This window comes from Zophobas morio, unplaced genomic scaffold (genome assembly GCF_036711695.1).
Source record: "Zophobas morio isolate AGI-343-1 ecotype UQ-CSIRO unplaced genomic scaffold, CSIRO_AGI_Zmor_V1 ptg000028l, whole genome shotgun sequence".
Lineage (NCBI taxonomy): Eukaryota > Metazoa > Arthropoda > Insecta > Coleoptera > Tenebrionidae > Zophobas > Zophobas morio.
This window is the reverse complement of record NW_026972133.1, coordinates 4714997-4736047: the sequence shown is the minus strand read 5'-3', so window position 1 is coordinate 4736047 and position 21051 is coordinate 4714997. Positions and strand designations below refer to the sequence as shown.

The following is a 21051-nucleotide window of genomic DNA, read 5'->3' as shown; positions in this document are numbered from 1 at the left end:
CGGAGGTGCTGTGATCCCAGACCTAGATTTTTGAAGCATTTTCTATCAAATTCAAATTTTAAAATCTCCCAAAAATTACTTTCTGCCATTTTGACGATCTTCCAGAAATGGAAAAAAATCTAGAAATTGAAACCAATGAAACAATATTTTTTAGTAATTTTGATAGGTGCCATTGTCCAAGATTTTCGAAATATTCTGTTCAAATTCAAATTTTTGAAATAGCCCAATTTCATTCATTTTGTAGATTCCTCAAAAATGATAGGAATTTTCTAAGAAATAATGCCAAAAAATCTGAAAGTCGAAATCAGTAGAAGAATATTTTTTACTAATTTTCAGATTCAAATTTTTGAAATATACCAAAATTTATGTGTTTAAATGTTGTTTGTAGCCACTATAATGTATCTCACTCCCTATTTTTTTTAAAAAAAGAACATTCGAAATACGAGTGCAGCGAGCATGTACAGGTGTTATTAAAAATAATTTACGACTCTAAAAAAATTAATGCTTTGGGAAAGCACAAGTACAGACTCGTAATATTTCGCATCTCACCAACAAAGTGGGCACCAACTTCATTAATCACAAAAAGTAATGTGCGCTGTCAAGCAAAATTAAAATTAATTAACTAAAACAAGTGACACGAAAGCACATAAACAATTAGAGGATGAAAATGTATGTAGAACTTTCAGACGAAAAGCAAAAATTCTTCGAACGAGATAACTAAAAATTGTTGTTACTTCTAAAATCCGGAGTACATAATTCGTTTAGTTTCGGAAATTATCGACGTAATAATTTTACAGCAACCGACAAACGGAAATGGGAAACACCTTCTGTGAAGTGTGAAGCACCAAGAAACGAAATTAGACATTCGTAATAATAACCTTGTACAGGTTTCCCTTCAGCTACCGCTCGGAAAATAGAAGACCGAATTTCACACATGCGATACGTAAAATGAGCCCATTAATTTCCTACAAGAAAAAACGGGAATAATATATGTAGAATAAAAGAAAGAACGACCGTTCATAAAGAAAAAACACGTCGTTTATTGTTTCCCTTAGAGAAGCTCTAGGTATAACGTTACTGGTGAAAACGGAAAAATGAGATTTTTTTCAGTCTAGTTTCCGTGGGATAGTAATAGCTCCGAACGTGCGCTTTTGTCCGTCGAGTATTTATTTTATTACCGCCCGTAAACAACTCTATGACTATCTGACACGTACATTCACCTACATTACCCTTCACATATCCGTTTATGATACATATTTACCCATTCGTTGGCACCGTCAAAATCAAATCACAATATTATTAGAAATCAATAATTAATTAACATTTCAACGCGCAAATCGTGAATAACGACCCACAATTTTTCCCTCTTGCCAGAACTATCTTATCGAAAAAACTTGTCAATTGTATCGAATAAAATCCACGATTTACTCGCCGAAGTACGTCAACGGATTTTGATAAGTGGGGTCGTTTGGGCTAAATTTGTCCGAATTGCGACTGTTAAAAGAGAAATCCGACGGATTTCGGCTCGTAAAACGCCGTCCAAGGAAACTACAAGATGGAAACACAGATAAACAAATTTGGGAAGTGGTGCCGCGTTCGTAAAAGGATGAGATTTTTTTAACGAGGTAATCACTCGTACTAAATATAGGAAGAGATGCGAGCTCTAAAATTAGGTTGTCTAGCTGACGAGACGCGAGTTAATCAGTTTTTATGCGGCGCTTCCTGCATCCGAATGAGCCGAGATCACTCCTCTTGCCATTTTTTCCAAAATCCCCCGCACTCACCGAGAAACCCAGGAATGGCCCCCAGCGGCATCACGAACAAACTGACCAACAGATCCGCAATGGCCAGCGACAGCAGGAAGTAGTTCGTGACGTTCTGCAGCCGCCTGTCCAGAATAACCGCCAAACACACCAGAATGTTGCCCAGACCGCCCGCCAGAATGAACACCACCACAAACAAGAAACTCCAGTCGTAATTAGCGCCCCACGTCTGCCCCCCGGGCGCCGCCCCCTCGCACGTCCAGAACACGCCGCCACTGCGATTCACTGCACTGCACTGGGAGTAGTTGGAGGCCACCCGGAGGACGAAGTCGACGCCCAGGCTGGCGTTGGTCAGGGCGGCCTCGCTCAGGCTGGCGTTGAGGTCGCAGGCGGTGCAGAAGGTGCCGTTGAGGTCGGGCGCCTCGCAGAAGAAGTCGACGAAGTCGGCGGCGTCGGCGGTGCACGCGAGGAGCAGCGGCGCGCTGACGTTGCATGTCGTGGCCAGGGTGGAGTTCTCGAAGCATTCGAAGATGTCGTCCGACGGGGGAGACGGCATGGTTCAGCGGCGAGCCATCAAGGAGCGGCGACCTGGAACTGGAAAAGCGACTCTGATTATTAAAAAATTGGTCTAAAGAGTTTAGACAGTACTTCCCTCGCTGTCGGAAACTTGACGACTGCATGGCTATTGTGTTTTTTTCTCATTACATTTTTGTAGTGGGAATTTAAAAAAAAATTGCGATGACGTCATCAACATTTTTGCAAGGACACGTATATCAGTTGGGATAGATGTAGTGTAATACTAAAAATAAAATTATTATATTCTCAAATTTTCGGGAAAATGAATTGGGTCGTTTTGAATATTGATTTGTAATAATCAATAAAATAACGAAACAATTTACTCACGTATACGTATCAGAGGCAACTGAAAATCGTGTATGTATAAACATTCTTAATTTAAGATGACAGGCGTAACAGCATACGTGAGAGCCAAACAGAGAAACTGTAAACAAAACGACCGTCGGTTTTATTGCTTCGACTTCCGCTTATTATATAAAACATTGGGTTTTATTTTAATTCTTGACGGTGAAATTCACAATTGGTTGATTATAAACATGTCTATTTCACATTCGCGGAACCAAGTGACCGCATAAAACAAATGCAGGTCTGTAATGTTAAAGTCGATGTAAATAAGCGTGCTACCCTTATGTTACAACCGAGTTTTTCCTTTAACAAATTTTGTGTCTACCAAATTGGGTTGGTTGGGGTGTAACACTAATAATATGTGTTGCCTTTAATTTAATCAATAAAATAAATTGACTTCATTAATTTTTTTGAACCACCTCTTAAGAAAATCTTAAAAATATGAATGGAATGATAAATCACAAGTACAAACTCATCATATTTTTTGCATTTTAGATAGGATTTATTCAGCAAAATTTAAGGGTGACGTCATCAATTTTTTTAGGAGGGATGAACAAATACATTTTGAACAAAAGTTTACCATGCTTATAATAACTTTAAAATATTCCCAAGATTTCAAAGCATTCGGTTTTGTAATTCCTGATTAAATCGATAAAATAAATTCACGCCTTCATTAATTTTTTTGAGTCACCCTGCATATGCAAATCCAAAAATATGAATGGAATGATAAATCACAAGTACAGACTCATCATATTTTGTACATTTTAGATACGATTTATTCGGCAAACTTTTGAGCTGACGTCATCAGTTTTTTGTAGAAGATAACCAAATATATTTTGACTAAAAATTTATTATGCTCTTTATAACCTTAAAACATCTGCAAGATTTCAAAGCATTCGGTTTTGTAGTTCCTGATTAAATCAATAAAATAAATTTACGCATTCATTAATTTTTTTTGAGTCACCCTGTATATGCAAATCGAAAAAATTTGAATGGAATGATAAATCACAAGAAGAGACTCACCATATTTTGTACATTTTAGATAGGATTTATTCAGCAAAATTTTGTGGTGACGTCATAAATTTTTTAGGGGGGACGACCAAATACATTTTGATCAAAAATTTACCATGCTTATGATAATTTTAAAATATCTTCAAGATTTCGAAGCATTCGGTTTCGTAGTTCCTGAGTAAATCAGTAAAATAAATTTACGTTTTCATTTATTTTCTTGAATCACCCTGTATATGCAAATCCAAAAAATATGAATGGAGTGATAGATCACAAGTACAGACTGATCATATTTTGTACATTTTAGATATGATTTATTCGGCAAATTTTCGAGCTGACGTCATCAAGTTTTTGGAGGGGATAAGCAAATATATTCTGACTAAACATTTATTATGCTCTTTATAACCTTAAAACATCTGCAAGATTTCAGAGCATTCGGTTTTGTAGTTCCTGATTAAATCAATAAAATATATTTACGCATTCATTAATTTTTTTGAGTCACCTTGTATATGCAAATCCAAAAAATATGAATGGAGTGATAGATCACAAGCACAGACTCATCATATTTTGTACATTTTAGATATGATTTATTCCACAAACTTTTGAGCTGACGTCATCAAGTTTTTGGAGGGGATAAGCAAATATTTTTTGACTAAAGATTTATGATGCTCTTTATAGCCTTAAAACATCTGCAACGTTTCAAAGCATTCTGGTTAGCAGATTAAAAATTAAAGTTCAAAATGTTGTTTTATAATTTTGATTTTTTTTCCAAAAATCTGGACGTTTCGGGTGAAAAGTCGATTCAGAGTTGTAAACTACATGTGTAGGACTATGTTATTTTATACAATTGAAAACCCATTTACTATGTACAATTTTGAAGTGACGTCGTCGCATTAGTGGTGGGGATGATTAGACAAATTTTTGGTTAGCGTTTTACCATCTACATGATATTCTTAATATAAGTACAAAATTTCACAACAATCGGTCGAGTACTTTCGGAGATTATCTGTCTAATAAAAATCCGGGACAACAGACGGACAGACGGACAGACGGACGGACAGACAGACGGAAATGGGAGACCTATTTCTTCATCTTCTAGGGGTCATGAAAGATCGAAAAAACGTAAAAGTAGAGATTCGGCCGACGGACTCGATTACAATACTTCCTTTGCTTACGCTCGGGAAGTAAAAATTACAAAATCCGCAATTATCTCAACTTTCTGGCAAAAAAAGCTTCTCTGATCCAACAATAGGCGCGAACGCTTTTCCGTAGGTAGCTCCGCCATTTCAAACAACGTTTATTGTTTTCGTTCAAACAATGGGACTGCAAACAATATTACAGACGTTATATAAATTAGCGAGAGAATTTGTCAATATTGCCAGATAACTGGCACAATATAATCATAACAATCTGTTCGAAAAAAAATATTGTCAAGTTTGCGTTGGATGGAGAAGATTGGGGGAGCGAATTTTCCGGCTATTTGCTGCTGGGATTTTCTTCGCTGTAATCCCAGGTGAGGGAATGCATTCTAATGAAAGTTCCAGGTCCAGGTTGGCTGTGCGAGTTTTAATTTGTTTTGGTCGGTTGGCGCCCGCTTTGTATTTTTGTAAACAAAGCCAATGTCTATTATTGAACACGTGGTCGAGGTTTGGGGAATTTGGTCGGAAGTGAGTGGTAGCGTGTGTGGGCGGACCGAGAAATGACAGTTGCTCTTTCATTGAGTATAATTTATAAATACTTTTCACGTAACACACTCAAAAAATAAACTTGTCAATGGAGATTTGACGATTGCGTTGTATAAAATCTATTACATTCATCCTCTTCGGAACGACGATGACGATAACGTTATCTAAAGAAATTATTCAGTATAAATATTTAGATTTTCTACAGTTTATTAATGCTAGTCCAAACAATTATTATTATATGACTTCGGAAACACAGATTTTTCTTCCGTCTCATCTTGGCAAATTCTATTAAAATAACACTCAAAAATGACAGGTGCGTAAGTTATTCAGTTTACAAAGAAATCGTACCAACATTGAAGCTAATTCTGGCTTTAAATCAATTCGAGTTTCAGTAGTACTTGCTAAGATGTGACTGATTTTGCCAAAGACATAGCCTCTAAGAAAATAAAGGGGAAGTAGTGCTTATTAAGATTAAATTGATTTTATTAAATGACCTTCTCTTTAAGAAAATGAAGGGTGGGTGGGCGGGGCGGCTACTTGCCAAGGTAAGACCGATTTTGGCAGATGACATATCCTCTAAGAAATCTGACGAAATCTTGATTTATGTCGGGTCTTTATTAAAATAAATCGGTCTAAAGAGTTTATACAGTGCTTCACTCGCATTCAGAGCGGTGATCTTAGGCTTGTCGGGTCGTGGTGGGTCAGGTTAGGAACGATCAGGTCAATTGCATTATTTCAAAAAAGAATACCAAGAATGCGAGCGCAGCGAGCACGTTCAGGCGTAATTTAAGAAAAGATTAATTGGTGTCCCTGAGAAGCTAAATTATCAAGAAAAATTTTCTCGTTATTTAAAACTGTGTGTTAAAGTATGGTATGTTTAAAATTTAAAAATTTTTCAGATCCTGCAAAAATGGTAGGAGTTTTTGAAAAAATAAAACCCAAAAACCAATCTGGAAATCAAAATCCACAAAGTAGTGTCTCATTGTAGTTTTCGAAGATTCCAAGATTTTGGAAACATTCTCTATCAAATTAAAATTTTAAAATATCCCAAAAATGGCCCCCTATCATTTTGGTGATTTTCGAAAAACGGTAAGAATTTTAGAGAAAATGAAGCCAAAAAAATTCTCGAATTTGAAATTAATAAAAAAATATATTTTAGTAATTTTCAATTCAAATTTTTAAATTATTCCAAAATTTGCCTTTTCGAAGAAATGAAACCCAAAACGAAATCAAAAAAAGAATCACTATTGGTAATTTCTGAATTTGCTAAGTTCCCAGATCAAGATTTTTTAAATATTCTGTTTGAAATTAAATTTTTAAAATATTACAAAAGTTGTCATATCATTTTGGTGATTCTGGCAAAATAAAAGCCATTTTCGAAGAAATGGAACCGAAAAAAAATTTTGACAGTTTGACATGGCACCAGACTAAGATTTTCGAAATATTTTGTTTCAAATTTTTTAAATATGCCAAAACTTGTGGTAGGAATTTCCGAAAAAATGAAACGCCAAAAAGTTCTGGAAATCAAAATCAAGAGAAGAATCGCTTTTAATAATTTCCGAAGATTTTAGAAACATTCTCTATCAAATTTAAGTTTTAAAATAACCCAAAAATTGCTGTATATCATTCTGGTGATTTTTGAAAAATGGTAGGAATTTTGGAAGAAATGAAGCCAAAAAAATCTGGAAATTGGGTTCAATAAAAGAATGTTTTTGGTAATTTCCAAATGTGCTATAGTTCCAGAAGATTTTCGAAATATTCTGGTCAAGTTCAAATGTTTTAAATGTGTCAAAATTTACCTTATCTCATTCATTTTTGAGATTCTGGAAATATGGTAAGAATCCTAGAACAGGTGAAACCCAAAAATAATTCTGGACATCAAAATCAACAAAAGAATCTCTATTGGTAATTTCTGAATGAATGTGTTATGTTTCCAGACCAAAATTATGGAAATATTCTGTTTGGAATTCAAATTTTAAAATATTTCAAAAGTTACCTTGTATCATTTTAGTAATTCTTGAAAAATAGGAGGCATTTTCGAAGAAAAAAGTACTTGCCAAGATAAGACTGACTTTGGCAAGGGAAGTACTCACTAAGAAAATAAAGGGTGGGTGGGCGGGGCTAGGACTTGCTAGGATAAGACTGATTTTGTGAAATTACCCTCTGATAAAATAAATGGCGGGTAGGCGGGGCTAGAACTTGCCAGAATAAGACTAATTCCGCCCTTTATTTTCTCAGAGAGTGGGTTATTTGCCAAAATTAATCTTATTTTGGCAAGTACTAGCCCCGCCCACCCACCCATTTTTTTTCTTAAAAAAAATGTCTGGAAATTTCAGAGGGTACCAAGATTTTTGAAATATTGTTTAGTAGATTTAAATTTTTTAAATATGTCAAAATTTGCCTTATTTCATTCATTTTTGAAATTCTTCAAAGATCGTAGGAATTTTCGAAGAAATAACCTTTCCAAAAAATTCTAGAAACTGAAATCAGGGAAAGCATCTCTCTACGTAATTTCCAGAGGTGCTGTGATTCCAGACAAGATTTTCGAAAAATGCTTTTTCAAATTCAGAGTATCCCAAAAATTACCTGATATCATCTTGGCAATTTTCGAAAAATGGTAGGAATTTTCAAAAAAATGAAACCAAAAAAAGTCTCGAAATTGAAACCAACAAGAGAATATCTTTTAGTAATTTTCAAAGGTGCTATGGTTTAAGAATAAAATTTTGGAAATTTTCTGTTCAAATTCAAATTTTTGAAATATCCCAAAATTTGTATTATTTCATTAATTTTGTAGAACCTTCAAAGATGGTAGGAATTTTCTAAGAAATGTTGCCAAATAAAATTCTAAAAGTCGTAAATAATAGAAGAATGTTTTTTATTAATTTTCAAAGGTGCTATGGTTCAAGAATAAAATTTTGGAAATACTCTGTTCAAATTCAAACTTTTTAAATGTGCCAAAATTTACCTTAAATTCATTTTTGAGACTCTGGAACAATGATAAGAATTTTATATTTTCAAAACATTCTGTTTGAAATCAAATTTTAAAATATTTCAAAAATTGCCTCATATCATTTTAATAATTCTTGACAAATAGAAAGCATTTCCGAAAAAATGAAGCCGACAAAAATTCTGAAAGTCGAAACCAATAAAAAAAATGTTTGAATTATGTCTAAATTTGTCTTATTTCATTCATTTTTGAGATTCTTGAAATAAAGGGCGGGTGGGCGGGGCTAGAACTTGCCAAGATAAGACCGATTTTGGCAGATGACATATCCCCTATGAGAACAAAGGGCGGGTGGGCGGGTTTAGTACTTGCCAAGATAAGATTGATTTTGGCAGATGATATTTCCTCTAAGAAAATAAAGGGCTGGTGGACAGGGCTGGTGTTTGCAAAGATAAGACTGATTTGGGTCATTAATAAGTATTAATAATACTTACGCACAATCATTTCTCGTGAACTGATAGATTACAGATAGATAGATTGTCGAAAAAGGGTTGCGAATTGGCAAAATCATAGTAATACAATTATATTATAGTTGTCAGCAGAAGTAGAAAGATTGTTAAAAAAGTTAAGTGTTTTGTTCGAAAACCCCTAACGTTTTCATAGTAAATATTTAAATTACATTGAATTTGGGTGAACTTAGTTTAAAGAAAATTTTTGTAGGTGGTAAGTATACCATGAACATATTTTATATATTTACTTAAAAGATTTGCTTCTCGTTCTCTACTAGACCCGCCCACCACCCTTTATTTTATTAGGGAATATGTCATCTGCCAAAATCAGTCTTATCTTGGCAAGTACCAGCCCCACCCACCCGCCCTTTATTTTCTTAGAAGATAAGTCATCTGCCAAAATCAGTCTTACAGCTTTTTGTATTTTTTTGGTTCGAGATTCTCACTCAGGAGGCTCGAATTAGAAACATGACTAATTTTCAGACAAATCGAAGTACGTGTAACCGAGATTGGTAATTTGGATTTCATTCGAAAATTTTTACTGGAATATCTCCGGAAAAATTACCTAAAAAATAAATATGCTTCAGTCTGCCTGAAATTAAGTTTCGAGATTAATTTTTCCTAGATAAGTCCGTTTTTGGCATCGATTGTCGAAAATTTTCACTGTTTTTAACGAAATTCAACTTTAATAAAAACTCAAAAAACCCAATTGTGAGTTTGACGGCTCATAACGTTGGAACGAACAAAGTGAGCATTTAGCGGTTTTTATCATTCGATTTCCTATAGTTTTCTGTACAGAGGAGAATATTTTCAGGTAGGTATCTAGGTCCGTTTACAATCTACGTCGACATTTACCGGACAATGTCATTTTCAAAAAACTCAAATATTAAAAAAATTTTAAAAATCAAAAAAAAAATCACAAGCTCTTCTGCAATTTTTTTAGTCCTAGATACTTGCTCAGAAGGTTCGAATTAGGAAGAATACTAATATTCAGACAAATCGAAGTACGTTTAACCGAGATAGCGAATTTGGCTTAGATTCGAAAACTTTGATCGGAATGTCTCCGGAAAAATTGTCCAAAAAATAAACATGCTTCAATCTGCCTGAAATTAAGTTTCTAGACTAATTTTTCCTAGCCGAGTGCGTTTTTGGCATCGATTGTGGAACATTTTTACTCTTTTAAACCAAATCCTCCTTAAAAAAAAACTCAAAAAACCCAATTGTAAGTTTGACGGCCGATAGCTTCTGAAATTACGAAGAGAGCATTTTACGGTTTTCATCATTCGATTCCTTACAGTTTTCTGTGCATAAGGGAGTATTTTCAGCTAGGTATCTACGTCCGTTTACAATCTACGTCGACATTTACCGGACAATGTCATTTTCAAAAAACTCAAATATTAAAAAGATTTAAAAAATTTTAAAAAATCAAAAGCTCTTCTACATTTTTTTAGTCCCAGATTCTTACCCAGGAGGCTCGAATTGGGAAAAGGACGAATGTTCAGACAAATCAAGTTACGTTTAACCGAAATAGCTTAGATTCGAAAATTTTGACCGGAATATCTCCGGAAAAATTTCCCAAAAAATAAACATCCTTCAGTCTAGCTGAAATTAAGTTTCTAGATTAATTTAGCCTGGATGAGTCCATTTTTGACACCGATTGTTGAAAATTTTGAAAATTTTCACTGTTCTAAACGAAATCCACTTTTAACTAAAACACAAAAAACCCAATTATGAGTTTGACGACCCATAACTTTTGAACGAAGAAAGAGAACACTTTGCGGTTTTCATCATTCAATTCCCTATAGTTTTCTGGGCAGAGGAGAATATTTTTAGCTAGATATCTAAGTCCATTTAGAATCTACGTCACATGTACGGGACAATGTCATTTTCAAAAAATTCAAACATTAAATTTTTTTAAAAATAAAAAAAAAATCTAAAGTTCTTCTACAATTTTTTTGGTTCTAGATTCTTACTTAGGAGGTTCCAATTAGGAAGAGGACTAATTTTTAGACAAATCGAGGTACGTTTAATCGAGATAGCCAATTTGGCTTAGATTCAAAAATTTTGACCGGAATATCTCCGGAAAAATTGACCAAAAAACAAACATACTTCAATCTGCCTGAAATTAAGTTTCTAGATTCACTTTGGGTAGATGAATGTGTTTTGGCATCCATTGTTGAAAATTTTCACCGTTTTAAACGAAATCTTCCTTTAAAAAAAAAACTTAAAAACCCAATTTTGAGTTTGACGGCCTACAACTTTTGAACGGACAAAGACAGCATTTTACGGTTTTTATCATTCGATTCCCTATAAATTTCTCTGCAGACAAGAGTATTTTCAGCTAGATATCTACGGCCGTTTACAATCTACGCTAACATTTACAGGACAATGTCATTTTCAAAAAACTCAAACATTATTTTTTTTAATTTAAAAAAAAAATCAAAAGCTATTCTACAATTTTTTTGGTCCCAGATTCTTACTCAGGAGGCTCGAATTAGGAAGAGGACTAATTTTCAGACAAATCGAGGTACGTTTAACCGAAATAGCTAATTTGACTTAGATTCGAAAATTTGACCGGAATTTCTCCGGAAAAAAAATTCCCAAAAAATAAATATTCTGCAGTCTCCCTTAAATTAGGTTTCTAGATTAATTTTGCCTAAATGAGTGAGTTTTTGGCATCGATTATTGAAAATTTTCACTATTTTAAACTAAATCCTCCTTTAAGCAGAACTCAAAAAAACCAATTGTGAGTTTGACGGTCCATAACTTTTGAACGGACAAAGAGAGCACTTTGCGATTTTTATCATTCAATTCCACATGATTTTCTTGCTAAAGGAGAATATTTTTAGCTAGGTGTCTACGTCCGTTTAGAATCTACGTAACACTTACCAGACAATGTCATTTTCGAAAAACTCAAAACATTAAAAATTAAAAAAAAATTAAAAATGATCAAAAGCTCTTCTACATTTTTTTGGTCCCAGATTCTTACTTAGGAGGTTCGAATTAGGAAGAGGACTAATTTTCAGACAAATCGAGGTACGTTTAATCGAGATAGCCAATTTTGCTTAGATTCGAAAATTTTGACCGGAATATCCCGGAAAATTGTCCAAAAAATAAGCATACTTCAATCTGCCTGAAATTAAGTTTCTGGATCAATTTAGCCTGGATGAGTCCATTTTTGGCATCGATTGTTGAAAATTTTCACTGCTTTAAACGAAATCCACTTTTAATAAAACTCAAAAAATCCAATTGTGATTTGAGGCTCCATAACTTTTGAACGAACAAAGAGAGCACTTTGCGGTTTTTATCATTCAATTCCCTATAGTTTTCTGGGTTGAGGAATATATTTTTAGCTATATATCTATGGCCGTTTAGAATCTACGTAACATTTTCCGGTCATTGTCATTTTCCAAAAACTCAAAAAGATTTAAAAAATTAAAAAAAAAATCAAAAGCTCTTCTACATTTTTTTAGTCCCAGATTCTTACCCAGGAGGCTCGAATTAAGAAAAGGACAAATTTTCAGACAAATCAAGTTACGTTTAACCGAAATAGCTAATTTGGCTTAGATTCAAAAATTTTGACCGGAATATCTCCGGAAAAATTTCCCAAAAAATAAACATCCTTCAGTCTAGCTGAAATTAAGTTTCTAGATTAATTTAGCCTGGATGAGTCCATTTTTTACACCGATTGTTGAAAATTTTCACTGTTCTAAACGAAATCCACTTTTAACTAAAACCCAAAAAACCGAATTATGAGTTTGACGACCCATAACTTTTGAACGAAGAAAGAGAGCACTTTGCGGTTTTCATCATTCCATTCCCTATAGTTTTCTGGGCAGAGGAGAATATTTTTAGCTAGATATCTCCGTCCATTCAGAATCTACGTCACATTTACCGGACAATGTTAGTTTCAAAAAATTCAAACATTAAATTTTTTAAAAAATTAAAAAAAATCAAAAACTCTTCTACAATTTTTTTGGTCCCACATTCTTACTCAGGAGGTTCCAATTAGGAAGAGGACTAATTTTCAAACAAATTGAGGTACGTTTAATCGAGATAGCCAATTTGGCTTAGATTCGAAAATTTTAACCGGAATATATCCGGAAAACTTTCCCAAAAAATAAACATGCTTCAATCTGCCTAAAATTAAGTTTCTAGATTCACTTTGCGTAGATGAGTGTGTTTTGGCATGGATTGTTGAAAATTTTCACCGTTTTAAACGAAATCTTCCTTTAAAAAAAAACTTAAAAAGCCAATTGTGAGTTTGACGGCCTACAACTTTTGAACGGACAAAGACAGCATTTTACGGTTTTTATCATTCAATTCCCTATAGTTTTCTCTGTAGACAAGAGTATTTTCAGGTAGATATCTACGTCCGTTTACAATCTACGTTAACATTTACCGAACAATGTCATTTTCAAAAACTCAAACATTATTTTTTTTTTTAATTAAAAAAAAATCAAAAGCTATTCTACAATTTTTTTGGTCCCAGATTCTTACTCAGGAGGTTCGAATTAGGACAAGGACTAATTTTCAAACAAATCGAGGTACGGTGAAACGAGATATCTAATTTGGCTTAGATTCGAAAACTTTGACCGGAATATCTCCGGAAAAATTGATCAAAAAATAAACATACTTCAATCTGTCTGAAATTAAGTTTCTAGATTAATTTAGCCTGGATGAGTCCATTTTTGGCATCGATTCTTGAAAATGTCCACTGTTTCAAACGAAATCCACGTTCAACTCAAACCCAAAAAACCCAATTATGAGTTTGATGGACCATAACTTTTGAACGAAGAAAGAGAACACCTTGCGGTTTTTATCATTCAATTCCCTATAGTTTTCTGGGCAGAGTGGAATATTTTCAGCTAGATATCTAAGTCCATTTAGAATCTACATCACATTTACCGGACAATGTCATTCTCGAAAAACTCAAACATTACAAAATTTTTTAAAAATTAAAAAAAAAATCAAAAGCTCTTCTACATTTTTTTTGTCCTAGATTGTTACTCAGGAGGTTCGAATTAGGGAAAGGACTAATTTTCAGACAAATCAAGTAACGTTTAACCGAAAGCGCTAATTTGGCTTAGATTCGAAAATTTTGACCGGAATATCTCCGGAAAAATTTCCCAAAAAATAAACATCCTTCAGTCTAGCTGAAATTAAGTTCCTAGATTAATTTAGCCTGGGTGAGTCCATTTCTGGCACCGATCGTTGAAAATTTTCCATGTTTTGAACGAAATCCACTTTTAAATAAAACGTAAAAAACCCAATTATGAGTTTGACGGCCCATAACTTTTGAACGAAGAAAGAGAGCACTTTGCGATTTTTATCATTCGATTCCCTATAGTTTTCTGGGCAGAGGAGAATATTGTTAGCTAGACATCTAAGTCCATTTAGAATCTACATCACATTTACCGGACAATGTAATTTTAAAAAAATTGAAACTTTCAATTTTTTAAAAAAACCAAAAAAAAAATAAAACTCTTCTACAATTTTGTTCGTCCCAGATTCTTACTCAGGAGGTTCGAATTAGGAAGAGGACTCAGACAAATCAAAATATGCTTAACCAATATGGATAATTTGGCTTAGATACGAAAATTTTGACCGGAATATCTCCGGAAAAATTGCCCAAAAAATAAACATACTTCAATCTGCCCGAAATTAAGTTTCTAGATTAATTTAGCCTGGATGAGTCCATTTTTGGCATCGATTGTTGAAAATTTTCACTGCCTTAAACGAAATCCACTTTTAACTAAAACTCAAAAAAACCAATTGTGAGTTTGACGGCCTATAACTTTTGAATGGACAACGACAGCATTTTACGGATTTTATCATTCGAGTCCCTATAGTTTTCTGTGCAGACGACCCTATTTTCAGCTCGGTATCTATGTGAGTTTACAATCTACGTCGACATTTATCAGACAATGTCATTTTCAAAAACTCAAAAACGAACATTTTTTAAAAAATTAAAAAAAAATCAGAAGCTCTTCTATAATTTTTTTGGTCTTAGATTCCCACTCAGGAGGTTCGAATTAGGAAGAGGACTAATTGTCAGACAAATCAAAGTACGTTTAACCGAGATAGCCAATTTAGCTTAGATTCGAAAATTTTGACCGGAATATCCCCGGAAAAATTTCCGAAAAAATAAACATGCTTCAGTTTGCCTGAAATTAAGTTTATAAATGAATTTTGCCTAGATGAGTGCGTTTTTGGCATCGATTGTTGAAAATTTTCATTGTTTTAAACGAAATCCTCATTTAACTAAACAATCCAGTTGTGAGTGTGACGGCCCATAACTTGTGAACGGACGAAGAGAGCATTTTGCGGTTTTTATCATTCGATTCTCTATATTTTTCTGGGTAGAGGAGAATATTTTCACTAGGTATCTATGTCCGTTTAGAATCTACGTAATATTTTCAAAAAAGTCAAACATTAAAATTTTCTAAAAATTGTTTCATTCAGAATTAAATTTTTTTGAACTTAATTGCACTGTGTATGAATGTTTAGTCAGATCTAAATTAGGGTATGGTTGTTTAGTTTGGTCACCCATCCATAAAATGTATATATACAACAGATTGAAAACATTCAACGATTTTTTTTAAATCTAGCATTTAAAGAAGATGGATTGCTTCCTCATCGAGGTTTTACCCAAAAAATTCTGTTAAAAAGATTTCAAATTACTCTCCTCGAACATGACGCAATTTAATCATAATTATAATTTGCTTTGTTCGTTGGAAATAAATTATTATTGTTATTTTTAATATGAATTCGCTCTTCGGACATCAATTCCGCGCGCTTTCATAAACTTTTGGCAGTTAACCTTTCGGTTCGAAATTTTAACGATTTTTTTACGACTCGGTTTTCCCAAAACTAAAATTAAATACCCCCATAAAAATTAAACTCGCTAAATAGATATTCCGGCGAGTCGTTACTCAGTCCTCCATGTCAATAAAAGCCACCTCCTCGACACATCCTTCGCCCCTCGCAAAGTTTCACATTACCGAAAGCCAACACTCACTTAATTACCACCCTCGGTATTGGCGAGCGGCAAAAAATCCCTCAGCCTCGCTACAAATGAGTTTGCACAATTATTAAAAAGTGCCTCTCGCAAATAGCAATAACTCTCCCAAGACGAGTGTTTACGCGTTAATTAAAAACCCATCGGGATTGGGCCGCCAGTGGCGGCGCGACGCACCAAACGATAATTAACTATTGATTCATTACCGTCTAATGAAATTAATTTTGATTCGGCAATTACCGCTGCGAGTGAATGCAGCGGAATTTAATAACGGGACAGTGGCGGCGCGAAGTGCAAACAAATGGGGGCGGCGGCGTAATTAATGTTGAGGTGGAATCGCGGCGAATTAATGTTTCAAGAGGGTTTTATTGGAAACGGTTAACTCAGTCTGCCCTCGCCAAACACAATTAATTGTGTTGATTTTTTCGACAGTTGCATTCATTATTCATTTGACGTTGCATAATTGAAATTATTAACCAATCGATTGTCCGTTTTTTATTTAGTACAATAGCTGGAAGGCGGCTATGAAAGCACGGCGCGCGTTCTTCGTAAACCACCCTCGTAACTCGACCGGAAGCAAGGCGATCGAATATTAATAGCGACTGCTAAAAAAAGCCATTACTGCTCGACGTCAGTAAATAAAAGATTGAGCTCGAATTGGAAAAAATTATCATTATTGGAATAATTTCAGATACGGGTAAAGTGGCTCCAATTTTGTGTTCTGCAATTCTTGGACGAAACAAACCGAATAAATCTGCTAACGAAATTGAATTAATTGAATTATCTTAAAACGTTTCGTGTTTTATGTATGTAGTTTGTGTCTGATGCATGCTGAGCTTCCACTTTTGATTAGTTTATTGATCTGTCGGTTTTAACATAGCGTCAAGTGCACGCTAACGAGGTCGTAACGGACGAAATTCGTGGATGAGTGGTGATGATTCATACGTTTCGTCTGTTGATGGTTACTTTGTGGTTTTGCTGCCAAAAATAACAAATTAGAAATGGTTGTGCAGATTTACAGACTTTTAAAGAGAACTGTAAAGGTTTTACTTAATTGTCGAAATAAGCTTCCACCGATATTTTGTAATGTAAATACACCGGATCATGACGAAAATTAAATGTTTAATTAGCTTAATATAGTGTATTTGCGTTGGATTCCAAACACACAGATTACTGATTAGTGGAAATCAATCTGGGGCTAATCACTAGAGAGCGGATTTCTAGGTTTAATGCTTTTTGTGAAAAATGTAAGCACTTCAAAACTTTTTTATATCTGTAACTATGATACAATTTGGAGTCATTTGACATATTTTTTTATGCTTATGTGCTTTTCTTTCAATTTTATGCATATTGAAACTTATATGCATATTTAATGCTTTTTTCGACGAATATGAGTTTTAATGCATATTTTGTTCAAATGCCGGCCTTGTCGGGATGACAAATACTTGTTAGTTAGGCGTATCGTATCGTATGCATTTTACCTGGACTTGACCATTGAAGTACACTTACTCAAGACCCTTTCTGTGAGTAGGTTCCGGTCGTTTGGGTAATAAAATTTTATTATAGGATTGGAAAATACTCCATAGATTTTATGACTTTAAATCCTTACTTCCGTTGATAATGAATTAAAGCTTTTAATCAGATGTTCTTTTTCGGCATTTTGCGGCAAGACCGTTGAAGATTTTCTAGAAAAAAGGATTATTGTACCCAACTACCTACCTTAAAAGTTTTCTAATGGAAACTTTTAAGTAAATGAAACGTTTATTTCACAACCATCAGTCTATCGCATCTGTCGTACAGTCGCACGCAAATGTTTTGAACCTATGGGCGGATCATTTTTGCCGGTCGTCACCGAAGGAGGCGGTCCAAATCGTCCAAGGGCAGAATTTGTAAGTAGGCTCAAACTAACGAAATTTACGTGTTGACCAAATTCTTACCCTAAATTAGTTTTAATTTTATAAATACTTACTCTGAATTAGTTTTAATTTTATAAATACCCTATCTAAAATGTTCAGAATATGATGAGTCTATACTTTTTGATTTACCATTCCATTAATATTTTTTGGATTTGTTTATACATACAGGGTGACTCAAAAAAAATAATGACTGAGTCAATTTATTTTATTGAAGAAATCAAGAATTGCAAAACTGAATACACAGAAATCTTGTCAATTAGTTAGAGAAAAAAAAAACCTGTCCTGCTCTAATAACATCGAGAATATGCTCAAAATCACACTAATATTAGGTCTAATTGTGCCGACCATAGTTATAAAATTCACATTAAAGTAAGTCACGGACATTTTTTGAAGTGTATTACATTTCAAAAAGCAAAAAAAAATGTTCAGTTTATAAACTTCATAATTTTGGTTTGAAGTTTATCAATCATATTTGACGCTTTATTTTATCCGTTCCATTTGTTATCCTTTACTGCGGTCTCTCGTGGGTCGAACGTTCTTCGATCTTGAAATTTACTTATACAGCCTGTCTCAAAAAAAGGTCACTTCGATTTTCGATTTTTCGTTTTTTCGACCAACAGTTTCATCGAATTAGATTTTTCAGTTTCCATTTTTCTATCAATTTTTCGATTTTATTACTTTCCAATTTTCTGATTTTTCAAGTTTGCGGTATTTTGAATTTTCGACTTTCCAGTTTTTTCGTTTTTCGATTTTTTAATTTTTCGTTTTTTTGATTTTTCGATGTTTCGATTTTTTGATTTTTCGTCTTTCCATTTCTAGATTTTTGGATTTTTCTGTTCGTCAGCTTTTAGACTTTGCAATTTTTTTGCATTTTTGGATTATATTTTACTTTCCGATTTTTTTGATTTTTGAATTCTCGATTTTTCAATTTTCCGGTTTTTTAATTCTTCTATTCTCGATTTTTCGATTTTCCATTAATCATTAAATTTTCCGGTTGTTTTATTTTTCGACTTTCGATTTTTCAACTTTCGATTATTCGATTTTCCATTTTCTGATTTTACGATTTTTCGATTTTCGTTTTTCCGCTTTTGTGGTTTTTAGATTTTTCTGTTTGTTTCAGTTTTTATGGTTCTGCAATTTGTTTTATTTTTCCATTTTTCGATTATTTTACTTTCCGATAGTTTGATTTTTGAATTTTCGGTTTTTCCATTTTTCGATTTGGGATTTTCAATTTTTCGGTTTTTTAATTTTTCTTATTTCGATTTTAGATTTTTCAGATTTGTGGATTTGTGTCCGTTTTTTCGATTTTTAGAATATTGATTAATCGAATTTTCGATTTTTGAGCATTTCGATTTTTCGATTATCATTTTTCGAGTTTTCGATTTTCCATTTTTCAAATTTTCAATTTTTAATTTTGCTTTTTTCGATTGTTGCTTTTTAGAATTTTCCCTTCTTCAGCTTTTAGATTTCAATTTTGTTACTTTCCGATTTTCCACTTTTCGATTTTTTTTTTTTTTCGATCGTAGTTTTTTCGATTTTCATTTTTCCGATTTTTTGTTTTTCAATTTTTAGGCCTTGCAATTTTTTTTACTTTTCGCTTTTTCGAGTATTTGTTTAATCGAATTTTCGATTTTTCGAGTTTTCGATTTTCGATTTTTCGGTTTTTCCATTTTCCGATTTTCCATTTTTAGATATTTTTCGATTTTTTTTGATTTTTCGATTTTTCTGTTCGTCAGTTTTGAGACTTTGCAATTTTTACTTTTCCACTTTTCTATTATTTTAGTTTCGAATTATTCGATTTTTGAATTTTCGTTTTTTTTTTTCATTTCTCGATTTCCGATTTTTTAATTTTTCGATTTTTCGGTTTTTTAATTTGTCGATTCTCGATATTCCGATTTTCGATTTTTCGATTTTCCAATCTTCGATTTTTCAATTTCCAGTTTTCGATTTTCCACTTTTTGATTTTACGATTTTTCGATTTTTCTGTTCGTCAGTATTTAGGTTTTGCAATTTGTTTACTTTTCGATTTTTCGATTATTTTACTTTCCAATTTTTTGATTTTTGAATTGTCGACTTTTAGAGTTTTCAATATTATGAATTTTCGAATTTTCGGTTTTCCTATTTTTCGATTTTTGATTATTCCATTTTTCGGTTTTTTGATTTTTCAATTCTCGGTTTTTCAATCTTGCAAATTTTCGATTTTTCAGATTTGTGAATTTCCAGTTTTTCGATCGACCTACGTATTAGATTAATTGAATTTTCGATTTTCGGTTTTTCCATTTTTAAATTTTTGATTTTCCAACTTTGTATTTTCAGATTTTCTGTTTTTCGCATATCTGATTTTCGAATTTTCGATTGTTCAGTTTTCCATTTATCAGCTTTTATACTTCAACTTTTTACTTTTCGATTTTCCAAATTTTCGAGTTTCAATTTTCAGATTTTTGATTTTTCGATTTTCTTTTTAAATCTTTGAAGTTTTCGGTTTTGATTTTTCGAATTTTTGATTTTTAATTTTTCCATTCTTCGGTTTTTAGACTTCAATTTTCTTTCTTTTAAATTTTTCGATATTCTATTTTCCGCTTTTCAGAATTTTCAATTTTTAATTTTGCTTTTTTCGATTGTTGCTTTTTAGAATTTTCCCTTCTTCAGCTTTTAGATTTCAATTTTGTTACTTTCCGATTTTCCACTTTTCGATTTTTTTATTTTTTTTCGATCCTCGTTTTTCGATTTTCATTTTTCCGATTTTTTGATTTTTCAATTTTTAGGACTTGCAATTTTTTTTACTTTTCGCTTTTTCGAGTATTTGTTTAATCGAATTTTCGATTTTTCGAGTTTTCGATTTTCGATTTTTCGGTTTTTCCATTTTCCGATTTTCCATTTTTAGATATTTTTCGATTTTTTTTGATTTTTCGATTTTTCTGTTCGTCAGTTTTGAGACTTTGCAATTTTTACTTTTCCACTTTTCTATTATTTTAGTTTTGGATTATTCGATTTTGGAATTTTGTTTTTTTCTTCATTTTTCGATTTCCGAATTTTTAATTTTTCAATTTTTGGTTTTTTAATTTGTCGATTCTCGATATTCCGATTTTCGATTTTTCGATTTTCCAATCTTCGATTTTTCAATTTCCAGTTTTCGATTTTCCACTTTTTGATTTTACGATTTTTCGATTTTTCTGTTCGTCAGTTTTTAGGTTTTGCAATTTGTTTACTTTTCGATTTTTCGATTATTTTACTTTCCAATTTTTTGATTTTTGAATTGTCGACTTTTAGAGTTTTCAATATTA

The 21051-nt window shown here is 32.9% G+C and overlaps 1 protein-coding gene across 4 annotated transcripts in view; it reads right to left on the bottom strand.

Moving 5' to 3' along the window:
* 5-ht2a (5-hydroxytryptamine (serotonin) receptor 2A) overlaps positions 1-21051 on the bottom strand; it is a 133653-nt gene that overhangs the window by 38914 nt on the left and 73688 nt on the right. For 2 of the 4 annotated variants that reach the window (XM_064066743.1, XM_064066746.1), the window contains exon 2: positions 1785-2357. In XM_064066743.1, the coding sequence (XP_063922813.1) occupies positions 1785-2319 (535 nt within the window). In that variant the 5' untranslated portion in view covers positions 2320-2357. Of the gene's footprint in view, positions 1-1784; positions 2358-2411; positions 2563-2666; positions 2764-21051 lie in introns of all 4 variants that reach the window. The other 2 variants (XM_064066745.1, XM_064066744.1) reach the window with 2 other exon arrangements.